At 39.5% G+C, this 27,265-nt stretch overlaps 2 protein-coding genes across 2 annotated transcripts in view; one reads left to right on the forward strand and one right to left on the reverse strand.

Annotated features, from left to right (window-relative positions):
- LOC134211097 (Krueppel-like factor luna) overlaps positions 1 to 27,265 on the reverse strand; it is a 994,395-nt gene that overhangs the window by 339,352 nt on the left and 627,778 nt on the right. The window lies entirely within an intron of this gene.
- On the forward strand, positions 18,336 to 19,162 carry LOC134211099 (endocuticle structural glycoprotein ABD-4-like). Its single transcript, XM_062687712.1, has 2 exons — positions 18,336 to 18,490; positions 18,554 to 19,162. Exons 1-2 carry the CDS (start codon positions 18,476 to 18,478, stop codon positions 18,974 to 18,976), a joined length of 438 nt encoding a protein of 145 aa, XP_062543696.1. The 5' UTR covers positions 18,336 to 18,475; the 3' UTR covers positions 18,977 to 19,162.

Consider the following 27,265-nt stretch of genomic DNA (forward strand, 5'->3'; position numbering starts at 1 on the left):
CATTCGAATTTCCCGTGGAAATTCATTCGAATTTCCCGTGGAAATTCATTCGAATTTCCCGTGGAAATTCATTCGAATTTCCCGTGGAAATTCATTCGAATTTCTCGTGAAAATTTATTCGAATTCATCAAGGAAATTCATTCGAATTTCCCGTGGAAATTCATTCGAATTTCCCGTGGAAATTCATTCGAATTTCCCGAGGAAATTCATTCGAATTTCTCGAGGAAATTCATTCGAATTTCCCGATGCAATTCATTCGAATTTCCCGTGGAAATTCATTCGAATTTCCCATGGAAGTTCATTCGAATTTCCCGAAGAAATTCATTCGAATTTCCCGTGGAAATTCATTCGAATTTCCCGTGGAAATTCATTCGAATTTCCCGTGGAAAATCATTCGAATTTCCCGTGAAAATTCATTCGAATTTCCCGTGGAAATTCATTCGAATTTCCCGTGGAAATTCATTCGAATTTCCCGTGGAAATTCATTCGAATTTCCCGTGGAAATTCATTCGAATTTCCCGTGGAAATTCATTCGAATTTCCCGTGGAAATTCATTCGAATTTCCCGTGGAAATTCATTCGAATTTCCCGAGAAAATTCATTCGAATTTCCTGAGGAAATTCATCCGAATTTCCCGAGGAAAAATGATTCGAATTTCCCGAGGAAATTAACTCGAATTTCCCGACAAAAATAATTCTAATTTCCCGAGGAAATTCATTCGAATTTCACGAGGAACTTCATTCGAATTTCTCGAGGAATTCGAATTTCCCGAGGAAATTCATTCGAGTTTTCCGAGGAAATTTTCAAGGGTTATTAATTCGATGTTCATTGCTTTTCCCGAGGTGACTTATTCAAATTTCAAAATGAAATATGTTCGAATTCACAGAAAAACTAATTCGTATTTCCAGGGGAAGTTCATTCCGATTTATAGAGGGAATTGATTCATATTCTAAAGGAAATTCTTTTGGAATAGCAGAGAAATATTATTCGATATTCCAAGGATATTAATTCGAATTTCCAGAGGAAATTAGTAGTTCACGTTGTTCTTGAAATAATTCATTCATTGAACATCTACATATTATATTAGATTACTCAAATCAACGAAAAACCAAGAGATCAACACGTTCTGGTAATTGTCTCTGGGAGTCAACGAGAAACGTTCTTTCACCGTTCACACGAGAAGAATGCGCATTTATTTGATAGTGGAGAACTGTACTATTAGTAGCAAATAAAATATATGTGAAACCGTAGGAGTAGTTTTTTTAACCTATCCAAATGCCGAACTATTACTAATATGCTGGAGTGACTATTTACTCATTCAAGCATTACATTCAAGCATTTACGCATTCAAGCATTACATTTTAACAAATCCGAAGCCACAATCACCCAAAACAGAATACCTAAGAAGCGACCCCAATGAACTGCAGCCCAAAAGTTCTTCATCTTCTATAACCTACTTCGTTTTTCAGCAATGATTGCAGAAAATACGCATTTTTTCTGCTCTGTAAAGATAATCATCGCAACAGGTTGAGAAACACCGTGTTTCAATTAATTGCAACATCTGAAAAATAGATACCTACTGAGTAAAATAGTCAGTCCAATTAGTTCGTCAGCTCTCAAGTTGCATTCTAAACGCTATAATATTGCCTTCCGAGTTCAGCCTTCTACCGATTTCGAAGTTTCATTTTGTTTGGGTCGCATGCTTTTAGATACGCTGTCGCGCTTCTTTCCAATTTTGCGTTCGTTCGTGGACAACAAAGTTCTGACAGTCACGAAAAGTCGCCTCTTCCTGGAAGCAGCCCATTCATTGGATGTTCCTCGGCTGTTTGAACTTTGAGTTAATTTGTAACATTTGAGCTGTTTTAATAACTGCCTGTTCGCTGCTCGTCGAAGCACCGGCGCGCCGGTCGTCGCGGCGTTCGTGATTGTTCTTTTCATCGTCGAGCGCTTTAGTCTTGTAACAATAATGATGCTGCCCGATACAACGGGGGAGGGAGCAAAGTTCGACCGATGGCAACGGGTGGTGAAGTTTTTGGGGAGTTCATGACAGGACAACTTTTGACCACTGTGTCAGACATATTTTCATTAGAACAGGAAGGAATTCGGAATCGTTATGCGATTTGAGCTTTTTGCAAAGTACATAGTTCCTGTTTCTGTCCTCAAGTGTTTACTTCATTCATATTTAACTAATCACACAATTTGCAAGAAATGGCACACGGTGATTAATGAAATAAAATCCTTTCGATTAAAGCACATGTAGACGACAATTGCCACATCTATTTCGTTGCAAATTGTGCTACATACCAGCGATGGCCATACGAACACACGATGATGACAGCATCAATCAGAGCTGATGAAGAATCATTGGCCTTCACTCAACTGTCAACCGGAAGCACCGTAGCAAAAAGCCTCATTCGTAATTCCAAACCGGTAAACTAGGAGAGACACAGAGTAGGAAAAAATAAAATGTGTCAAAATATTGAAGAGTAATCGATCTGGGAGCAATTTATTTCCTCCATTTTTCATATTTTCCAACGTTCCACCTTCTCGTTAAAAAGACGACATCAGCCGGGTTCCGTCTCCAGGGTAATTGCGTCTAAGAAAACGGAAAAATGGTTTTTAAGGATCGATATCCACCTCTTCCGCTGAGAGGCTGAGGCAATCTCGAAACACTTGAAACTGTTCGCCCAAGAATTTAACCAATTGACAACCCAAATACCAACAATTTGTAATTAATTTAACTGTCTGATCTCATCGATTGGCGTTCACTGGAATTTGCCACTTCTCGGGAGGACGCTCCCCTATTTGTGTGTAATAGGAGCTAGATCCAACCCACCACCGGGTTTCGATGCCGGAGATCGTGGAACGGTGGGGGACGTGAGAAAATCCGCATTTTTTATTCACCGAAGCGAGATGAATTAATCTTTCAATGCCAAAGTGCCCCACACTGCCGACTGACTGCTGTTGTACTTAGTTGGAAACACTTGTTTGCAGTTGCACTTTTACACTTGGGTAGGGTAGAATAGGGCAAGCAGATCGACTTTTATATTATTGGTTCAAATTTACTTAGCAAACCCATTCAACTATTACTTTCGACATTTTTCACAGGTACAGGTACTACTATATAAACAATTTCTATCAAGGAACTGAAATTAAAAGAGACTTATAAACAAGAAGATTATTAACTATTGTGAATTGGGGAATTCGATATTCGAATGCCTATGAACAAAGAGGAGGAAATTGCTTCCCTGATGGCAGATGGCCAGACAGAAATTTTTAATATGTGACCGTTTCGCTCCACTATTCTCTACTGCTGTCGCTCTGAAACCAAGACGACCCTTTGAGGAGGTATCGTTTGCGCGGAGACGATTGCACGAAAGTACCGCCCCGAAACACGATTCATATTTCGCCGACGACCGACAAAGACGATGTCGATGGTGGCAATACCCCGAACGGGGGAAACAATAACCGGCTACAACAGAGCTGTGAGTTCCACGGAATGATGATGGGTCCGATCCGGTGTGGGAAGGCAAATTTCTTGAACCAACGCAGCGGATCATGTACCGCATTTCGATAGTTCAATCAGTGCTGCAGGCGTAACCTTTGCCGATTATTATTGAGATGGCACTACCAGGCAACAGCAGCAGAAACTGATTTGCTCCGGTGATGGCAACCGTACATGGAGAACGAACAAAATGCCATGGGTTCCGAAACGCTCCGCAGTGGTCCACAGTTCTCCTCTTTTGCTCGCAATGAGTAAAACTTTTTAGTCAATCTTGATTACACCGAACGATCTAAAAAGCCGAACGAATAGAAAAATGAACGCACGATTAATCAATCTATATTCAGCAACTTATAAGAAATCAAAATAGAAGATTCTGATTAACCTGTAATAATGCTTGTCCAACCTCATCCTCCAAACTCACACTTTAACCAGTTTATGACACTGTTAACCAACCAGTCGCGTCTCCCTATCAAATACGAAGAAGAAGAAGTTACTCCGATAGTCCTCTCGACAATTTTCGATGGAATTTCTGTTCACATGGCTGAACTTCTGAACGCAGTGGTTCTACGCCCCAGCAAAAAAAGTCCATGTTTGCATTCGAATGTGTATTGCTCGACACAAACACTTTCTTAGTCGTTGCGCATCTGGTGCGCATCTTGATCTTAACCCAAGATCATTTTAGAAGACCTCAAACATCCCATGTTAAAAAAAAATGGATCATTAGCTTATTGAACCGGATTGGGTGTATACTTGATGATAGGAACATTTCAAAAGATCTGATTGATCTGGAAGAGACCTTGAGCAGAACTCGAGAAGTTTTTGGAGTACCATGAATATCTCGTTTTTGAGGATATTGAGTTCATATGTTTATTGATCCAATTTGGATATATGCCGATGATAAAGAAATTGCAAATACCTCTCTCTGTTAGATACCGTGGGCTGAATACAAGAATGTTTTGGAGTACCTTGAACATCTCGTATTCAAGAAAAATTAGTTAACATGGTGCACATATGCTCATTGGGTATTGGGATTGGGATATATATTGACGATGAGGACATCCCAAAAGCTTTTGTTGATCTGGTAGAAAACCGTGGGCTGAACTCGAAAAAAGTTTTATGAGTACCTTGAGGTTCTCGTATTCCTGACGTTTGACGCTTGACGTTCAAGATGACTAAACCTCATAGAGTGTTCAAAATTATCATACAATGCGGTATAGGATTAAAATAATCCAGATTCGTTCGCAGGCTCTCAGAAGCGAAATCTTTCCAAGAATTTTAATATCTGGGTCTTCAGGCTATCGTCTTACTTGGCGTCCGATATTTTCCTATAAAGCCAACATCTTGATGAACAACTTGAACAACCCCACCGTATCGAATGACAACGGCCAACGATGCATAAACTATGCAGCCTCCCGCGGAATGGTAGTCCGAAGCACCTTCTTTCCCCGCTAAAATATCCACAAGGCCACATGGAGATCATCTAACCAAGAAACGGAAAACCAAATCGAAAACGTTCTAATCGACGGTAAATTCTTCTCCGACGTCACGACCCAAGCAGCACAACTTGTTTCACTACTGAACATTTCACTGCGTTGCAACTATTCGGAAAGAAACAATCTTTGCGTATTTGCCATCAAATATAACTCTGTTGCAATCTAAAAAGCGCAAGAGGTGGAGCCTACGGAAACATCCTTCGATTGCAGTAAAATTGCAATAATGTTGCAAAATACTACAGCGGAAAAAAATAAATTATAAATATAATAAATAGCTGGCTTTGATGTATGGATCTTGTGATTCATAGTCCTTCACTCTACCACAGCACCATTCAACACTTCGAAGGAACTGCATGTTGACTCACCATAAAAACCATACGATTATGAAGTTTTACACTCGCGTTTTCTGATACTTGATTGCACCATCACCGGAAAAAAATGTGAGTTGACAAAACGTTGAACGATGCTAAATTAAACATGAAGACACACTCAATTTATCTGCAACTTAATCTAAACAAACAAATAAATTTTGAAAGACGCATTGAAGTTACATGGTAAAAAATATGCAACTTAATGATTTTGTTTCATGTTTGCAACATAAAGTGCAGTATTCTTTGGTTGTTTGTTTCTAAATGTCAAACACGTACTGCATTGCAATTTTAATGAAACATTGATCACAATTCGAATGTTTTTGACATCTTGATGCAACTTTTTCGTGCTTTGATGTTTTTCCTGCCTTTAATGAAACTGAATAGAAACAAGGTGCTTTTTGGAAGATGTTGCGTGTGCTACTTGGGGAACGTCCACACTTACCGCAGTGCGAATATTGAATCCGACCACTACCTCGTTGCAGTATGCCTGCGCTCAAAACTCTCGACGGTGTACAACACGCGTCGAAGTTGGACGCCGCGGCTTAACATTGGGCGGCTACAAGACGGTAGACTAGCCCAAGAACACGCGCAGCAGCTGGAAGTGGTACTCCCAACGGCAGAGCAGCTAGGCGCAGCGTCTCTTGAAGATGGTTGGAGAGATAAACGATCTGTCATTGGTAGCACCTCAACCACTGCACTTGGCACGATGACCCCTGATCAAAGAAACGACTGGTATGACGGCGAATGTAAGCAGTGATTGGAAGAGAAGCATGCAGCATGGACGAGATTGTTGCAACACCGCACGAGGACGAACGAGGCACGATATAAACAGGCGCGGAACAGACAAAACTCGATTTTCCGGAGGAAAAAGCGTCAGCAAGAAGATCGAGACCGTGAAGAGACGGACCAACTCTACCGCGCTAATAACACACGAAAGTTCTATGAGAAGTTGAACCGTTCACGTAAGGGCCACGTGCCACAGCCTGATATGTGTAAGGACATAAACGGGAACCTTCTTACGAACAAGCGTGAGGTGATCCAAAGGTGGCGGCAGTACTACAAAGAACCCCTTAATGGCGATGTGACAGACGAAGATGGCGGTATGGTGTTGGATCTGGGAGAACGCGCGCAGGACATAATTCTACCGGCACCGGATCTCCAGGAAATCCAAGAGATTGGCCAGCTGAAGAACAACAAAGCCCCTGTGGTTGATCAACTACCAGGAGACCTATTTAAAAACGGTGGTGAGGCTAGAGCGCTGCACTGGGTCATTACCAAGATTTGGGAGGAGGAAGTTCTGCCGCAGGAGTGGATGGAAGGTGTCGTGTGTCCCATCTACAAAAAGGGCGATAAACTGGATTGTAGCAACTACCGCGCAATCACATTGCTGAACGCCACCTACAAGGTACATTCCCAAATATTTTAGGCCGTCGACTAGCACCAATTGCAAAGGAGTTTGTGGGGCAGTACCAGGCGGGTTTTATGGGCGAACGCTCCACCACGGACCAGATGTTCGCCATTCGCCAAGTCCTGCAGAAATGCCGCGAATACAACGTGCCCACACATCATCTATTCATCGACTTCAAAGCCGCATATGATACAATCGATCGGGACCAGCTATGGCAGCTAATTCACGTACACTGATTTCCGGATAAACTGACACGGTTGATCAAAGCGACGATGGATCGGGTGATGTGCGTAGTTCGAGTTTCAGGGGCATTCTCGAGTTCGAGACCCGCAGAGGGTTACGGCAAGGTGATGGTCTTTCGTGTCTGCTATTCAACATCGCTTTGGAGGGAGTAATACGAAGGGCAGGGATCAGACCGCATCGTGCTTTCGTGCTGTGCGGTTCTTTCTCTCTTTGCGGAAGGAAGTTTTTAATACTACCCGAAGCTATTTTAATTTCAACGGTGCTTCTTAGCGCTATTTATACCCACTGATCCCGTTACGATCTTTGCAAGGACCCGTGCCTTCGTTTTACGTTGGACCCGTTTGCGGAAGTAAAATTCCGACAAGCGGTGGTAATCCTGCAGGGACACCGTTCTGGGAAAAAACCTTTTAGAAGGTCACGTCTCCACGCTCAGCCATGAGCATTAATAAAAACAAGAGGAAGGGGGAGTCTCTGAATTCTCCACTTCCTTCAAAGAAACAAGGTTTCAAGACCGTCCTGCTAAAGCGCGGAAAAAATAGAAGGAAGCTGGAGAATTCAGATATTCCTTCTAACTCTAATATAGGAAATAATTCTTCTCCAATCGAACTGAGCAATCAGTTCGATTTGATTAATGATGAAATGATGATGAAGCAAATCGAATATACCTCTAGCCCAGGTGATTCGATTCATGCGAAAAAGCAAAGGATTCCGCCAATTGTGGTATCTGTTGCCGAGTTTTCTGGCTTCCGGAATGAGATTTTGAGTAACCTTCAGGGGATCAAGGTTTCATTTCAGATTGCTAGGAAGGGTGACTGCCGCGTTTTGCCGGGATCCTTTGACGATCGCAAACGTCTTCTTCAGTATTTACCTGAGAAACGGCATAAATTTATCACGTACGACAACAAAACTTGTTTGTTTGCGATTGTTTGAAGTCGTCTTGAAAGGTCTCTCCAGTAATGATAAATTACTATTAAAATTTAAATTTCTCAATTACTGGGATTCGCACCAGTCCAAGTAATTAAGATGAAAAAGAAATCCCACTCTGGTTCCCAGAGGGGCATTTCTCAAGAATTTTATTTAGTTCATTTTAACAAAAGTGAACTAAATAATATGAAAAGTTTGGAAAAGGCCTGTATTATGTCCCATGTCCGTGTTATATGGGAACATTTCCGCAGGCCAGTGCCAAAAGTGGGGTCATGAAACCAAACATTGTCACATGGATACTAAATGCATGATTTGTGGTGGAACCTCTCACGCCAAGGACGCATGTCCTGTGAGAGAAGATTCCAATAAATTTAAATGTGCAAATTGTGGGGGCAATCATAAATCCAATTTCTGGGAATGCCCTTCACGCCAAAAAGTTTTGAATTCCCGTGCAAAATTGATGACGGGAAATTCCAATCGGATCCCAGATTCGACGGGTAGAAATTTTTCAAACGCTCAAACTTCGAAACCAGTTACCGGTCGAGCAATTTATACCTACCACAATTCACAAACAAATTTTGCCGCTCGTCAACGGGTAGCAAGCACTTCAGTAAATTCCAATTTTTCGAATGTACCTACGTATGCAAACATCGCTGCTGGTAGACAAAATTTCTCTTCTCAAAATGAGGTTTTTACCCATGTCCCAACGGAAAATAATGGTCATGTTGTTGATTCAGGTAGCATGACTGCTTCCGACTTTGATTTTTTAACTGAACAATTGCATCACATGATTGATGCAATGTTCAAAGCAAATACCATACCAGAAGCTGTTCAGGTTGGTATAAAGTACACACAAAAATTGTTATCGGACTCCGTTTCAATGGATCCAAATAATTGTGTGAAAGTTCTAAATTGGAATGCCCGCTCTCTAAAGGGTAAGGAAGATGAATTATTCAACTTCCTAACAGTTCATAATGTGCATATTGCCATTATAACAGAAACTTATTTAAAACCAGGACTCTCCATTAAAAGAGATCCAAATTATTTTATCTACAGAAATGATCGTCTTGACAGCGCCTGTGGTGGGGTCGTCATTGTCATTAATAGACGTATCAAACATAAATTATTTTCTTCGTTTGAAACCAAAGTTTTTGAAACCTTGGGAGTTTCTGTTGAAACAAATTTTGGTCAATTTTCCTTCATTGCAGCCTATTTGCCTTTTCAATGCAATGGGCAGCAAAAGAATTTGTTCAAAGCTGATCTTCAAATTCTGACTCGCAACAAATCAAAATTCTTCGTAATTGGTGACTTCAATGCCAAACACCGTTCATGGAATAATGCTCAAAGCAATTCCAACGGCAAAATTTTATTTGAAGATTGTTCTGCGGGATATTATACTATTCAATATCCCAATGGCCCTACTTGTTTTTCTTCCAGTCGAAATCCTTCTACAATTGATTTAGTTTTAACGGATTCAAGTCAGCTGTGTGGCCAATTGGTAACTCATGCTGACTTTGACTCTGATCACCTTCCTGTGACATTTGAAATCTCACAAGAAGCCATTTATAATCCAATCAGCTCTACTTTCAATTATCATAGGGCTGATTGGGATTTATATAAAACGTATATCGATAGGAATTTTGATGTTGATATTCCTCTCGATACCAAAAGTGATATTGATAATGCTCTCGTATCTTTGACAAATTTAATTGCCGAAGCCAGAGGCATTGCAATTCCTAAATGTGAAATTAAATTCAACTCCATTATTATTGACGACGATCTTCAGCTACTGATCCGTCTTAAAAATGTGAGGCGAAGGCAATACCAAAGAACTCGCGATCCCGCGTTGAAAGTTATTTGGCGAGATTTGCAAAATGAAACTAAAAACGTTTCGCTAGACTGAGAAATACCAACTTTGAGAATAATGTCTCGAAGTTGGATCCCAGTTCGAAACCCTTTTGGAAATTAACGAAAATTCTTTTAAAAAAAAACTCAAAAGCCAATTTCAGCGCTTAAAGGGGGAAATAAAATTTTATTAACAAATGGCGAAAAGGCTCAAAAACTTGCTCAGCAGTTTGAGAGTGTCCATAAGTTTAGTCTAGGTCACACTAGTCCAATAAAGGATCAGGTTACACGAAGCTTCGAAGACATTCTCAACCAAGATAATGTTTTTGACCCTTCGTTGGGAACTAATTTGGATGAAGTGAGATCTATTACTAGAAAATTTAAAAATATGAAAGCCCCGGGTGATGATTGTATTTTCTACATACTTATCAAAAAACTTCCTGAGAGCTCTTTATCCTTTTTGATTAATTTATCTAACAAATATTTTCATTTGGCAAACTTTCCAGATAAATGGAAAAACGCCACAGTTGTTCCAATTTTGAAGCCGGACAAAAATCCAGCTGAGACTTCTAGTTATCGCCCAATCAGTTTGCTTTCTTCAATAAGCAAACTGTTTGAAAAGATTATTTTAAATAGAATGATGGTTTATATTAATGACAATTCTATTTTTGCTGATGAGCAATTTGGTTTTCGCCATGGGCGTTCAACCACTCATCAGTTATTAAGAGTTACGAACTTAATTCGGCTCAACAAATCTGAAGGATATTCGACTGGAGTTGCTCTTCTTGATATAGAGAAAGCATTTGACAGTGTTTGGCATGAAGGTTTGATTGTAAAATTGATGAATTTTAATTTTCCTCTGTACATTATTAAACTGATCCAAAATTATTTATCAGATCGCTCCCTGCAGGTAAACTATCAGAATTCTAAATCTGATAGATTACCTGTAAGGGCTGGTGTCCCCCAAGGCAGCATACTGGGGCCCATTTTGTATAACATTTTCACTTCTGACTTACCTGATTTACCACCAGGGTGTCAAAAATCTTTGTTTGCAGATGACACAGGTCTCTCAGCCAAAGGGCGTTCGTGTCATTTGTAGTAGATTGCAAAAAAGTTTGGATATTTTCTCCACTTACTTGCAAAAATGGAAAATTTCGCCGAATGCTTCCAAAACTCAGCTTATAATTTTCCCACATAAGCCGAGAGCTTCTTATTTGAAACCTTCTAGCAGACATATTGTCACTATGAATGGTGTTCCAATTAATTGGTCTAGCGAAGCTAAATATTTAGGACTTCTGCTAGATCAAAAATTAACTTTTAAAAATCACATTGAAAGCCTTCAAGCCAAATGTAACAAATATATTAAGTGTCTATATCCACTTATAAACAGAAAATCAAAACTTTGTCTTAAGAACAAACTTCTGATCTCAAAAAAAAAAATTTTTAGACCTGCCATGTTGTATGCTGTGCTAATATGGACTAGTTGCTGCAATACCAGAAAGAAGGCACTTCAGAGGATTCAAAATAAAATTTTGAAAATAATTCTGAAGTTGCCTCCGTGGTATAGTACCAATGAACTTCATAGAATTTCTAATATTGAGACATTGCAACAAATGTCCAACAAAATAATTTCCAATTTTAAACAAAAATCGTTGCAATTCTCAATCTTCTATTGCAACGATTAACTCCTTGTACCCTTAGTATAAAATAGGTTAAGATTAGTTTAAGTTGAAAACATTGTAATTCCTACATGGTTCAATTCAACCAGAGGAAAAATTCTAACTGCCAGAGGCATTTGAAATGTATTAATAATAACTAAAACTATAACATAGCAAATAAGGATGATAGTGTTAAGAAAACACGGAACACCTAGTCTAAGAGATGAATGCATGTATTATATAATCAGCTAATAAAATTAGTTAAAAAAAAAAAAAAAAAAAAGGGCAGGGATTAACACGAGTGGTACAATTTTCAATAAGTCCGTCCAGCTATTTGGCTTCGCCGACGACATAGATATTATGGCACGTAACTTTGAGAAGATGGAGGAAGCCTACATCAGACTGAAGAGGGAAGCTAAGCGTCGAACACGTCGAAGACGAAGTACATGATAGGAAGAGGTTCAAGAGAAGACAGAAGCGAGTTTAGTGGAATTCTATGAGAACTTTGGAAGGAATTCAGAAGAAATATCTGAAGAGTCCTCGTCGTAATTTCTGTATAGTTTGATAGGTAATTAATGAAGTGTACATGAAGGAATTTTTGATGAAACTCAAGAGAGAGTGTCAAGAGAAATTATGTGAACGGAAATTACAGTCGCCTCTCCACATCTCGATATTGAAGGGACTATCGAGATAGGGAGAAATCGAGGAATGGAAGGAAAATTGAAATGGGCACTAGATCCAAAACAGCACGTTGCTATGAAAAACGACAACAAAACAAATGTCGTTTCCTATTGTTGATGCGTTTGTTATTGTCTTAAGATGGTCTAGTAGCCTAACATTCTAAACATATCGACGTCAGGAGAGTGATTCAGGAAAAAAATGATCAGAACCCATCGAGATAGGGAGATTATCGAGATGTAGAAAGGTCAAATGTATGTAGATTGAAGGGACTGAGGAAACCATCGACATAGGGAGAGATATCGAGATATAGAACATCGAGATGTAGAGAGTCGGCTGTATAACGGAAACCAACACCACCAACTGGTAGTTGAAGCTTTCCCCTACCTGTCTGTGGTGATGGTTTGAGTGGGAGTGCCATCAGATTGGACAAATCGACGTTTGAATCTTTGTTTACAAAATCTCTTACGTCCTTTTGAATAAGTACCCGAGAAATATCAAAGGAAATTTTATTGAGTTCTTCTGAATTTTGAAGGGAAATATTTTGCATTTATTTGGAAAATATTCGAAATTTCCACGGTAATTTTTATTTTAAACTAGCTGACCGGCGAAATTTGACTCTCCGAAAAATTGATTAATTTTCTGATACAATTTTTTGCATCCACAATTTATCTAGAAAACAATTCGGATCTTCAGAATGATATTTCAATATTTCACAACTTTGTTTTATGCGTAAGATGGTCCAAATTAAAAAAAAAATCCCATGTAACCCATTTTATCGAGAAGATTTAGTTTTGATTTTCAAAGCATTCCAATTTCCCCACAACATTTTTCCCCGTAAATGGAAAATGAGAACGAATATGAATTACGACAAATTGGGCTATCTATTCTTGAGTGATGCGCGGTCGTACAAAGGCTTACTTTGTTTTTTTTATGTACTGTTTTGGCTCAAATCTCGAACATAACTCATATTCCGAACGCCAATTTTAACACTCTTAACCATCGGTTTTCAGTTCTAATGATCAAGATTACAAATCATTTCAAGATCCTATGAAGAGAATTACACGAATAAAGCCAAAATGGCCATTTAAAAGCGATTTTTCGGAATAAGACGCATGTTTGGTAAGCATATGCGGTATTTCGAAAAATTTCGTTTTAGGTGGTTCGGAATTTCGCGGAATTTGAGCATGGCGAAATCTGATTTATTCATTTCGTTTCGTAAAATCACAAAAATTTCGCTAGAAAAAAAACAGCTTTTAACGAAATATAACGAAATTCCGCGGAATTTCGAAACAAATTTAGACTTAAACCATACAGTTAATGATATGGAAATGCTAATATCATCTTCCAAACTTAGACGTACATGTTCATGATAGAATGAGAGGCGAAAGTATAGAATTGATAGTTCCGTTAGGATAAGGCAGGCACGACGAATGTTTTTATAGAAGTCGATTTAAAAGCGAGACCATACAGTTAATGTTATTCAAATTTTTCCTTTAACGCTTACTACATAATCCCATTCTGAGTCAACAATTACGTATTTAGTTTTCTTCTATTAAAGGTCATCAGTGTTTTGTTAGAAATGTCCAACAGAAAACGAAAAATGTCTTTAACTAATCTATCATATTTTTTCAAAAGTCATCCGACTCAAGACGTCAGGCTCAGAGTGTAAATGTAATCAGATTTGAATCAGATCAGTACAACATTGTCGAAGAGGCAAATTCGTGGCGTGGATTCCTAGGGCCATTGTGAATTATTTATAGAGGGCCTCTTTCTTATTAAAGGCCGGAATCTTCACTTCTTAGGCCTCAAACCAGGTTTATGCGCATGACTGAGCACCGCTAAAAAGTGAAGAAGTCCCTGAGGAAAACATTAGCATTAAACAAAGCATATTTGTTCGGCGTTGGATAGATTTGAAACACGGTTCTCGTTTTCGAGTATTCAAAATAACTTCGTTCATAATAAATATCAAGTTGCTTACCAAGGTGGCTTCACATGAATAACCTTTTCAACAAACCATAGTTTCCTTTCCCTTGGCGCTCACGGAGATGCAGAGCATTCCTCGGTCTATTATAATAATGAGTGTCAAACTAATTTTCCTCTCCTAATCCTAAATTTACTGTAAGGGCGTGACTTGCTCATACTGTCCATGGCAGCTGTTTCTTGCACTCAATTGAAATCGGTTGAGGATAAAATTTTTCCAAAAATGTTTGCATGCTTCATATGTCAAACACATAAACCAGGACAAACAGACAATAGCTTAGTTCGTCGAGTTGATTGCTAATCCTCATACGAAAAGGTTGAATTTGGAAAGAAATTATTTCCTTTTGTTACAAGTTTTTGTAGGAGAAAGGAAAAATGTCTTCATACTTCAAACTGCTGCCGTAAAAACTTGGCGATCACCTTTGTATTATACTTGTTTTTCTACTTAGTTTTTTTTTAAATAAATAGTGATCATGTGTCTATTTAGCATCTTTCATAATCACATTTTCAACTTTAATCATAAGTAAAATAGACAAAATATTACCAAAAGTCCAAAATACCATCTTTACTCTACCGATATGGCATTGCATTGTGTGATTTTTACAGCTTCAATGCTTTTTAAAAATGCCCCTTTTTCTTAATAATACAACGCCCCTCATTTTCTGCCTCTTCCCATCCTTACTGAGGCAACTACATCTACAATCATGAGTTGAGAACCGTTCTGCATTTGGTTATACGGCAGCAATATCCCGTAGTGGCATCTCAAAACTGATCCAAAGATAGAATGTTGCATGCCGAGCGATGTTTAAATTAGTATTTAATGTTTTCCCGGCATGCAACAACTATTAGTGCCTGGTAATTCACACCGTGTCCAATTTGTCGCTCTGTCAGCGATGATCAACTGTTGTAGCATAAAACGCTTTCAAAAAACTAGGAGTTGGAGTTTGTATACCGCTTTGATGGAATTCTCTGAGCATTGTTCTATCCATTATTGTGTTAGCATTCACCTGAAACGAGAAGAAAAACGAAAATTTCATTAACTTATGCGTTTATAGGAAATTAAATTACACTTAACATATGCAATGTAATGCTCAAAGCGTGCCAGTCATCGATCAACCCATCAAATATCGCTCACGTTAATTATGATTGCTAACCAATGAACGCCTCACGGCATTCCACCGACGACGGAGATAATCCGCATATGACCTAATGGGCGACCTGCTCGACAGATGAACACGACGAGTGTGTGATTCATGTCAAACTCTTCTCACCATGTCCCGTGAATCGCTGAACGAACATCGATGACAGAGCGTTTATCATCAGCGCAAAATAATTGCCATCGCTTTCGGGCGACAGGTGTCAAAATATTTGCATCCATCCGATATAATTTATGAGAACATACACACAAACACTCGTTCCATTCCCTAATAAATCATGCACGCGACATTATGCAGAACACATGTTAGATACCTACGTGGAAAAAAAATATCTAAACCATCTCTTGCGAATCAAATCGATGAATTACTCAACCTTCGGTTCTGTTAGTGGAAACAATGCCCATCAGCAGCTCGTCAGCTGTGTGGTAGCGGAGCGCGCTCGCATGATGGACGCCAAAGCGAATGGAGGAGAGATCTTGCGATGCATCTGATCTGCCCTGGAGGATACCGACGACCGACGATGATGATCCAAATGCGACCTGCCGCTGATGCTGCTGCTGTTGCTTTATGGTGGTTATTGTCATCGGGGTTCGATTGGAAGAAGTTCATGAGCAAATTGCGTGCTTTGTTGGAGAGTGACATTTAAGTCAGATTTGCAGAGGGTCGTCGCCGTCGTCTTCGCGTTTCGCGATTTGCTGCGGTGTGATGAATGTGGGTCCAAGTGGATGTTGGTTTTTCGATTTTCTGATGTGGGTATGAATGGTGAACGCTAGAGCTCGCAGACGTTCGTAGAAAATTGGAGTTTCCCTTAAACTTGTTCGGAGCCCGAGTTAGAGAAGATGATATACATATGTCAAAAGGGCACTGTACGAAACAATCTCTTTCTCTTTCGTTCTTCATAAATTTTAACATTTACTGGCCTGTTAACTGGTAACGTCCAAGAGCGATTCCAATATTTACTATATATTTGTTTTTTTGTGTGTCTTTATTAAGGAGACTTTCAGCCCGAGTCTGGCTCGTCTCCGGAATATTGTATTTGTATTGTATTTGTATTGTATTTGTATTGTATTTGTATTGTATTTGTATTGTATTTGTATTGTATTTGTATTGTATTTGTATTGTATTTGTATTGTATTTGTATTGTATTTGTATTGTATTTGTATTGTATTTGTATTGTATTTGTATTGTATTTGTATTGTATTTGTATTTGTATTGTATTTGTATTGTATTTGTATTGTATTTGTATTGTATTTGTATTGTATTTGTATTGTATTTGTATTGTATTTGTATTGTATTTGTATTGTATTTGTATTGTATTTGTATTGTATTTGTATTGTATTTGTATTGTATTTGTATTGTATTTGTATTGTATTTATATATGTATGTATTATATTTGTATTGTATTTGTGTGTATTGTATTTGTATTGTATTTGTATTGTATTTGTATTGTATTTGTATTGTATTTGTATTGTATTTGTATTGTATTTGTATTGTATTTGTATTGTATTTGTATTGTATTTGTATTGTATTTGTATTTTAGTTTTATTGTATTTGTATTATATTTTTATTGTATTTGTATTGTATTTGTATTGTATTTATATTATATTTGTATTGTATTTGTATTGTATTTGTCTTATTTGTATTGTATTTGTATTGTATTTGTATTGTATTTGTATTGTATTTGTATTGTATTTGTATTGTATTTGTATTGTATTTGTATTGTATTTGTATTGTATTTGTATTGTATTTGTATTGCATTTGTATTGTATTTGTATTGTATTTGTATTGGATTTATATTGTATTTGTATTGTATTGTATTTGTATTTATGTATTATTTGTATTATGTATCTTGTAATTGTATTTGGATTGTATTTGTATTGTATTTGTATTGTATTTGTATTGTATTTGTATTGTATTTGTATTGTATTTGTATTTGTATTGTATTTGTATTGTATTTGTATTGTATTTGTATTGTATTTGTATTGTATTTGTATTGTATTTGTATTGTATTTGTATTGTATTTGTATTGTATTTGTATTGTATTTGTATTGTATTTGTATTGTATTTGTATTGTATTTGTATTGTATTTGTATTGTATTTGTATTGTATTTGTATTGTATTTGTATTGTATTTGTATTGTATTTATGAAGTCTGAAATATTTGTCTTGATTGGAATGTTTTCGAGTTATGGTAGATGAATTGAGTAATTATGCCATTATCTTATTCGGAGAAATGACGTTGGAAATAATGGCATTTGAGGTTCTTGTTGATGAACATAAAATATGTTTCGAAAATAAGTTTTTTAATGAAATGTATGATTGTGGATATGTGGAGGCTTGCACTTTGCATGTGAGAAATTGGTTTTCGGAGAATTACTCCAAAATCGTTTTTTTTTACTAATAACCCTGAGCCCGGGTCAAGGTTGAAACTTTAAAACGCGCTGCTTTTGGATGGCCCCTAATCCATACCCAATGGGAAAAAAGAACATGTTGTCATGTTATGTTACCTGTTGCTCAGTGGACCTTCAGTCTATATCCGACATTTGAGCATAGAAATGACCAATACTTAATCCTTAAATTTAATTGCATTCTACTTTTAGAATAATTTACGGTGTTGCAACGCATCTTTTTTTTTTATTTCACATGATTTACATGATACAAATAGCATACAGTTTCTAAAGCGTGCTCAATGGAGCATATAATCGTCGATTCATGTTCTAATACACCAAAAACCTCGGGAGTCACTCCAAGCCAAGTGAGAAAAACTCATCAACAGAACGGACCTAGCAACCAACCAACGATCGGTGTGCCGCGACGGTACAAATCTTCATGCAATTGATTCGAGAGTAGTGGAGAAGTTTTCGCCCCTTTGGGCTTGTTGAACCAGCAGAAGCAATACCGAGGCTGCACCAAGCTACGGATGACGAGTCGCGGTGGCTCTCGTAGGAAGCGACGACCGCGTTGGGGTTCCGCTGGAGGTAGGAGCAAATGAAGAATATAATTTGGTAATTTATTTATTGAACCGCCGGGGCAAGAGAGCGCGAGCGAAGAACAGATTTTAACACTCGAAGGAGGCCCACCTTAAACGCTTCGGAAGGTGTGTGATGTTTATAGATCTCTGTATAAAAGATTGAACAACTGCTTGCTAAGGTATCAGTCAGTTCTAAGTCGTCTTCTAGCACAAACAATCGGCTATTTAGAATCCCATCACAATGTATAGCAAATTGGTAAGTCCGGCAATATTTTCAACTGGTGAGGTAATTCTAACTTTAATTCCTCTTCACGTGCAGATAGTACTATCAACCCTGGTAGCAATCAGTTTAGCTGCCCCACAGAAACGATTTACTCCAGGAGGGCTCGAATCGCAAGCAGTGATTCTATCCCAGGACCAGAACATCGAACCAAATGGCGCATACAGCTACCGATACGAAACGAGTAATGGAATATCTGCTCAGCAAACCAGTTACGATGGTGCCAACGGTGCTGGAGAATACGCCTACACGGGCCCAGATGGAGTGCAATACCGAGTGCAGTACACTGCCGATACTTATGGATTCCAGCCACAGGGAGCGCACCTCCCGGTCGAGCCACCAGTACCAGACCATGTCCTCAAGGGGCTGGACGATATCCGCCGCAACCCACCAAAGGATCCCGGATTCAACTTGGCTGCTCTCGATGCAACGATTGCCCGACTTCGCAACACCCTTGGCTAACCCAAAATTAATCAACAACGCATCGAGCTGTTGGAAATGGTCTTCAAATTCAGTTGCTGTAAAAACGAAATAAAAAAATGGAATGCTTATTGTTATTTAAGTTTTGTCAAATAAATTAATCGCATCCATTCACCGGCACGCAAGTGGGACGGCATTCGGTTTGGAATGGTGTTGAAAAAAGAGTAATTTACATAGTGTTGGCGGTGTCTTTCTCAATTATAATCTAGAAGCACAACTTCGCATCTGTTATCAAAGTTATGAGGTAGAGGAAGAAATTTCACTCAAGTTGGAGGGGAAACTTCTTCGGTGTTCTAGGTAAAGTGTAAAATTGTGTTTCTCTCGTTATTCAGATTTGTGAAAAATAACAGGAAAAGTAAAATATTGAATATTAGTGACAGTAATGCTTATAAACTTATGATGACTAAGTTTACTGGTAACATAATGATTTTGGTCATGAAGAAGATATTGGTTTAGCTTGCATCTTTTTGATACCTCTCGGTGCAAGCGATAGGTAAAATTGGAATAAAAAAACCGCAATTAACAGTAATAATTTATCCGCAGTCGAACAATCGCGATGATCTGCTGCACATGATTCAATCCAGATTATTGTAACACACATTAATTGTGCCGGACGAAGGGAGACAGGGTAACAAAACCTCGCCGAGCACACCCGCCAGTATTCACACAAAAGCGATAATAATCTTAAATTTATTACCGGAAATCGCATTTAATTGATACGCGTGTGGTTTGGCGTTACCTGGCGTAGTGCGCACGGCTGGATGGAATACTTTTTTGGGGTATAATTGATCCGTTTTTTCGCCGAATAATTTACTGTGCTGGTTTTGGTTTGGATCGTTTGGTATGGTACGGCTCGGATTTCTCCTGTCAATTGTTATGTAGATGCCTTCATCATTGTACCCTAGTAAACAATTCGTTTAATCAAGTTTTCCTTCAGCTTCGTAATTACTCTGCTTTCTTTTTTTCCTTAGAAATAAAAACGCGGAAAACACGGTAGAATAAACACGTATAGATTTTTCAGCTGAAACGGAGACATAAGACACTTGCCATGAGACGAGTCAGTACTATTCCACCCAATTCTACTACTTCGTGAATTTAATGGAGTAAAGCTAACTCGTCTTATGCTAAACAAAGAAGTATAAAACAGTTTAAATAAGAAATCAATCAAGCAGCAGAACCATATTTTTTTCCATATGAAAACAATTTAAAATCTAATGCAGCAAATTTAAATAAGCCGTACGTTTACTAATTCTGTACATAAGGTCAAGTACACGGGAAAACGTAGACCAACTACCTTGGAGTGGTTAGAGCTTTTGGTATTCTTTAAAAAGGATATGCCCTGCCAAAATCAGGTTTCATATTTTAGAGTTTTGCTCTGTGATGAGGTGAGGATTATCCTTCGCGTCCTCAGGAATTATACACCAAGCCGCTACGTTTTGTTAACAGTTCAGAAAAGAAAAGAAGCCACTGAGCTCAGGGGTGAAAGATGTATTGACGCATTCGACCAAGTCAGCTGTAGGATGTAGGTGCCGTTTTTGGCTGTGTACCAGGACAAGAGGTGTGCTGACGTTTACGAATAAGTCAGCTGTAGTGGTCGTTCATGGTTGCAGCAATAGGAAAGGTTGTACGTGAGACAGTTGTAGTAATTGTTTGAGCCGTTTATGGCCATCCGTAGCAACTACTTTGCACGAAAGAATGTCTGAAAGCACACCTGGAGATACCTAACTGGTGAAACTTGCAACCAGATAGACCATGACCTGGTAGATGGGCGGTATTGCTCGGATGTTATCGATGCGCTGACATTCAGAGGTCCGAACGTTAACTCAGATCACTATCTCGTTGTTGTAAAATTCGATCACTGTTGTCAGCTATCGAACGAAAGATCGGATAAGTGCAATCAACGTTGGCGACAACATGAACGATCTGTGGGAGTCCATCCATGGAGCGGTGAGTAGAACAGCACGACAAGTGTAGCCACTGCACAGAGGCGACCCAGGACGGGCCTGTCAGAGATCCTCAGACGAGAAGAACGTTTCCAGCAGCCAGATGTTGGTGTCGGGCACGGTATAGAGATCGGTACGAGAGCAACCGAAAACCAAACTCACCGCAGAAAGAAAAAACACAGTCAATACCCCTGGCGCATCATAAAATGTATTAAGAAAAGTACTTAAGATAGGTCAAAAAAGCAATTTAGGGAGATACATCCCATAATTTTTATCAATTCCCATTTGTTTTCAGTCATTGTTTTACATTTCTGCTGCACATTTTTTTTTCAATTTAGATTTTTTCCACGGCGGGACCCTTGGGAAAAAACAGTGACTTGACAATAACTCCGAAACGCAATCCGACTAATTTTCAAAGGGACTGAATTCCACGACGAATGTAACTTGTTGCGAGCAAATCGGTTAAGGATTATGTCACATAATTAAGTGCCTAAGAGTGAGTTGTTGGCCCACATACACACAGACAGACATCACTATCACCATACTTCTGTGGAGGGTTGGTGATGGATAAACCCACAGCGACCATTTGGCCTTCCGGCCAGTCCTGTGGTCGTGGGGGGTTGCAGTAAGTCGACGACTAAGGGTCTGTCTAATTTGGAGAATTAAACAGTTCGACAGTTCGAAAATTAAAAAATCACCCGGTCATAAGAATGGCTGCTCCTACTCAGCAATTCCAATAAGACATCGATGAAAAATGATTCGATATCTGTCAAAAGTAATCTTGCTCTGCGAGCAGGGTTATTCGACAAATATTCTCCAAATGAGACAGACCCTAACAATCTATCTCGGGATGATTCTTGATGTTTTTCATGGTTCCAATCATCATTCGTCGCCTAGGTCTTTGCCGATTAAACCGAGTCGTATTCTTATATTGCTCGTAACGATTGGTTTTACAGGCGGCCCGGAGAGGGATGATCTTTTCCTTGGACATAGTCCCTGCTGCTCCCGCCCCCTTAAAAACTCTACGACAGCGAAATAAATTGCGTTTTCAACAATAATATTGGTGGTACTACTGGCGGCGCTAGAGATTTAGGAATGCACCAGCAATTTTGGTGTGATCGGTTCATTAATAATTTGGTGTTAAAATTTTAATTGTATTTTATCGTTCAGAAATTGTTCAGTAATTTAGTTTTCTTGCTATGCAATCCTAAATTCAGGATTAAACCAGGATTTTACTACTGTTCAAAACAGTAGTGAAACAAACCCTTTTTTGCCTTTCTCGTACAACTAAGTTGTACCGAAAGGCTATCATTCCACTCCAAATTCGAACTTTTGATAGAGGTCCCGGAGACCCATAGTGTTATATACCATTCGACTCAGCTCGATGAGCTGAACAAATGTCTGTCTGTGTAACTGTTTTGCCTTTCTTGTACATCATCGAGGTGTAAGCGTAAAGGCTATATGTATTACCTTTTTGCGCGAGAAAGGCGCCATCACCGCTAGGTGAATTAATCTGGGTTTTTAATATGTAATTAACCTTTTGTTTGTTCTCTGGGGTCAATATGACGCCAGCCCCCTTTAAAAGGCTGCAATTTTTTTAGTTTTCAACCGATTCTTTTTCGAATCGTTTTTCGGTAGCTGTTACGATAATGAACTGATACGGGGGGCTACAACCCATGATAAATTTCTTTTAATAAACCCCAATTGCGGGGGCACCGGTTCTGAAGATGCATTTCAACTTGTTTTACACAGCTGTGCGAATAAAATATGGTCCCCAACATAAAATGAGCGAGAACAAAGCGTTTTATCAAACCCCATCGGTGAGGGCTGCCTATCCGAATCAGTTGCAATAGTTTTGTTTTCATGGCTTGTTATGATTCTAAGAGGTTTTTGCCTTTTTTATCGTTGTTCGTTATCTATTGAGAGCGATTCCTTCAAACCCTGGTTAGGCCAACTTGAGATTTTGTGGGCTGTTTCGAAAGACAATTTAATTATATTTCACGACGCTATATAAGATTGAATATAGGTGGACGGGTATCTCGCGGAAGGGGTTTTTGTAAAGACAGTGATTTTTTATGCTTATTTACTTATATCTGTAAAATCTACCCATTTTGAACTGCACCTTTTCAAAAAGGCTATTCAGGAAGGCGTGTGCTTTGACATGAGGAATTGGTTAGTTTATTATATTTAACATATATTTATAATAAAAATTAACTAGAGATTAAATAATGCCGATGAAAAATGTTAAATCTTTTATCTTATCTTATGTGTTGCGATTTCGAACTTGGCCGCTAGATGGTGGTATATATCAAATCATTATTTTGGACTACTCGAGATATTCTGATAAATGGAATTTTTCCAATTTTCCCAGCCCAACAAATCCAAACAATAAAAAAGTTATAGCAATTTCAATTTGGGGTCAATTTGACCCCAGAGCGTGACTTCCAAACAACGTAACTCCCAAAATATCTGGACTGTTGTCGATCCATCATCATATTTTCTTATCTTCTGACATTTATTCGTGAATACGCATTTGTCAATACCTCCAAAAATTAATTCGGCCATATGTGCAGAAATTCCTTGAGACATTTTTTTCAGGAATTCCATCGAGAATTTCTTCAGTTATTCATTCTGAAAATCCTTCAGAAACTTCTTCAAAAAAATCTCCTCTAATCAATCCAGAAATTTCTCCGAATTTTTTTCAGGATATTCTCCGGAACTTCCTCAATAAGTTCGGACATTTCTTTAGGAAAATCTTGAGAAATTCCTTAAAGATTTTTTCCGGAAATTCCTTCAAAAAATTATCTATGCATTCTTCTGGAATCTCCTACAGAAATTCCATTGGAAACTATTTCAGGAGTTCTTCAAGGTATTTCATCGGATATTCCATTTCATCTGAAATTTCTTCAGTAATTTCTTTTCGGATTTTGTTCCTTGGATTCCTTCCAGCATCAGTGATACAATTTCAGGAATTTTCTTAAGAATTTCCGAACAAATTCCTGAAGGAATATCTCCAACAATTTTAATGACATTCCTTCAAGAATTCCTTCGGAAATTCTTCCTTCAAAAAATTCTTCGGAAATCACTTTAAAGATAAATCTAGAAATTTCTTTGGAAATTTCTTAAAATATGTCTTAGACAGTTTAAAGAAAGAATTCTTAAAATATCTTCAAAGTTTCCCTCCTTTAAAACAACCTCCAGGAATTCCTTCAGGAAAACTTTAGAAAATTCTGTAAGGATTTTTTTTCCGAAAATGTCATTAGGTTTTCTTAAGAAATTCCTTTGGGTATTGTTCTATGTTTTTTTAAGGAATTTCTTCGGAAATATTGATTCAGGAATTGCTAAAGATTTTTTTACGAATTCATTCAGCGATTATCTCAGATTTTTTTAAAATTAGTTTCTTCTGTAATTCCTCAAGCAGTTTCTTCGAAATATCTAGGAAGAAGGTCGTTCAGAAATTCGTCACCTGCTCCAGGACTAGAAGAAGATTACAAAGGACACGCTCGGCGGGAGTGAGGGAAGAACGCATCGAGCTATTTAAAACGACGAGGCTGATCCTAAAGTTTTCCTAAAGGAATTCCTTAAAAGCTGTGAGGTGTATTTTGGATGAAAGGTGCACACGAGACTTATTCCATCAGTCACATACCCCTCGCTATGGTTGTGTAACTGGCACGATCTTAAGTTGGTAACACTGCAAGCGCAGCCACGACCGCGCATCGTAGAAGACCATCTTCCTCGCATTGTTCAGTGAAGTCCCGAAGAGGTAAGTTGTTTCCCGGCGAGCCACCGTATTTCTCTCGCTAAGTGATTCATCCGCTATTTTTTTTTCGAAAGCATTTTTTTTCTTCCCTCGCCAAATGATTTCATCTTTGCTTGCCTTAGTAATACAATTATATTATACTGGCAGGATCGCCAATGTAAATCGTCAATGATTAACAGATTTAGTCTCAGGAACTAGCTTAGCGGATGAATCACTTAGCGAGAGAAATACGGTGGCTCGCCGGGAAGCAACTTACCTCTTCGGGACTTCACTGAACAATGCGAGGAAGATGGTCTTCTACGATGCGCGGTCGTGGCTGCGCTTGCAGTGTTACCAACTTAAGATCGTGCCAGTTACACAACCATAGCGAGGGGTATGTGACTGATGGAATAAGTCTCGTATGCACCTTTCATCCAAAATACACCTCACAAAAGCCATCAAGAAAGCCTGCTTCGAGAGACTGTGCCGCACCTTCAACTCGAACCCATGGGGAGACGTCTATTGGGTGTTGATGGCCAAAACAAAAGGCTTCTCTCAAGCGATGTCCAATGAGGCGGTAACGATAATCGAAGCATTATTCCCACACAACTGCCGAACCCATGGCCATCAGCAGCGAAGGTAGGTGCAGTCGACGAAGAGGTGGCGAGGATGAGCCTTGACCCGAGTAAAGCACATGGTCCAGACGGGATCCCGAACATAGCGTTGAAGGCAGCCATTATGACAAATCCGGACGTGTTCAGGTCAATCATGCAGAGGTGCCTGGGCGAGCAGACATTCGTGGATATATGGAAGAGACAGTGTTTGGTCCAATTACCGAAACCTGACAGACCAATTTGTCTAATAGACGCTGTGTGGAAGCCACTGGAGAAGTTAAACCTGAACCGGCTGTCACCGTACGCCAGGCGGAGGCGGGAGGATTGGACCAAGGTCGGAGTAGCCAACCACGCAGTCTGCGGAGGGTCCGCAAATCGTCCTCCACCTGATCGATCCACCTTGCCCGCTGTGCACCTCGCCTTCTTGTACCCGTCAAATCGTTGTCGAGGACCATTTTCACCGGATTACTGTCCGACATTCTGGCTACGTGCCCAGCCCACCGCGGTCTTCCGATTTTCACGGTGTGAACGATGGATGGTTCTCCCTGATGCAACTCGTGGTTCATTCGCCTCCTCCACGTACCGTCCGCAATCTGCACCCCACCATAGATGGTACGCAGCACTTTCCTTTCGAACACACCAAGTGCGCATTGGTCCTCCACGAGCATCGTCCAGGTCTCGTGTCCGTAGAGAACTACCGGTCTAATAAGCGTTTTGTAGATAGTCAGTTTGGTACAACGGCGAACTCTATTCGATCGGAGCGTCTTGCGGAGTCCAAAGTAAGTACGATTTCCAGCCACTATGCCTCTCCGAACTATGCCTCTCTCTTTGGCGTCAAATTGTTGATTCAGTGTTATCTGTTTAGATGTAGACTAAATAAATGAAATGATGCCTATCCGAATTTCTCTGCTGGTATCGTTATCGGCGGTCACCAGTGAGCCCAAGTACACGAATACGTCAACCACCTCGATTTCGTCACCACCGATATAAATAGGTGGGTGGCTTGCATTGACCTCTCTTGAGCCTCTTCCTATCATGTACTTCGTCTTCGACGTGTTGATGACTAGTCCAATCCGTTCTGCTTCGCTTTTCAGACTGATGTAGGTTTCTCCATCTTCTCAAAGTTACGTGCCATGATATCAATGTCGTCGGCGAAACCAAATAACTGGACGGACTTCGTGAAAATCATACCACTCGTGTCAATCCCTGCCCTTCGTATTACTCCCTCCAAAGCGATGTTGAATAGCAGACACGAAAGACCATCACCTTGTCGTAACCCTCTGCGCGTTTCGAAGGAGAATGGCCCTGAAACTCGAACTATGCACATCACCCGATCCATCGTCGCCTTGATCAACCGTATCAGTTTATCCGGAAATCCGTTTTCGTGCATTAGCTGGCATAGCTGGTCCCGACCAATTGTGTTATATGCGGCTTTGAAGTCGATAAATAGATGATGTGTGGGCACGTTGCGGCATTTCTGCAATACCTAACGTATGGCGAACACCTGGTCTGTGGTAGAGCGTTCACCCATAAATCCCGCCTGGTACTGCCCCACGAGCTCTCTTGCAATTGGTGTTAGTCGGCGGCATAAAATTTGGGAGAGTACCTTATAGGCGGCGCTCAGCAATGTGATTGCGCGGTGGTTGCTGCATTCCAGCTTATCGCCCTTTTTGTAGATAGGACACAAGACACCTTCCATCCACTCCTGCGGCAGAACCTCGACCTCACAAACCTTGGTAATCACCCAGTGCAGTACTCTAGCCAGTGCCCAACCACCGAATTTAAACAGCTCTCCTGGTAGTTGGTCAACTCCATGGGGCTTTGTTGTTTTTCAGCCGGCCGATCTCCTCCTGGATTTCCTGGAGATTCGGAGCCGGAAGTCGCATGTCCTGCGCGCGTGCTCCTAGGTTCATTACCATACCGCCACCGTTGTCTGCCATATCGCCATTCAGATGCTCTTGATCACCTGATCTTT

This window comes from Armigeres subalbatus, chromosome 2 (assembly GCF_024139115.2).
Source record: "Armigeres subalbatus isolate Guangzhou_Male chromosome 2, GZ_Asu_2, whole genome shotgun sequence".
Lineage (NCBI taxonomy): Eukaryota > Metazoa > Arthropoda > Insecta > Diptera > Culicidae > Armigeres > Armigeres subalbatus.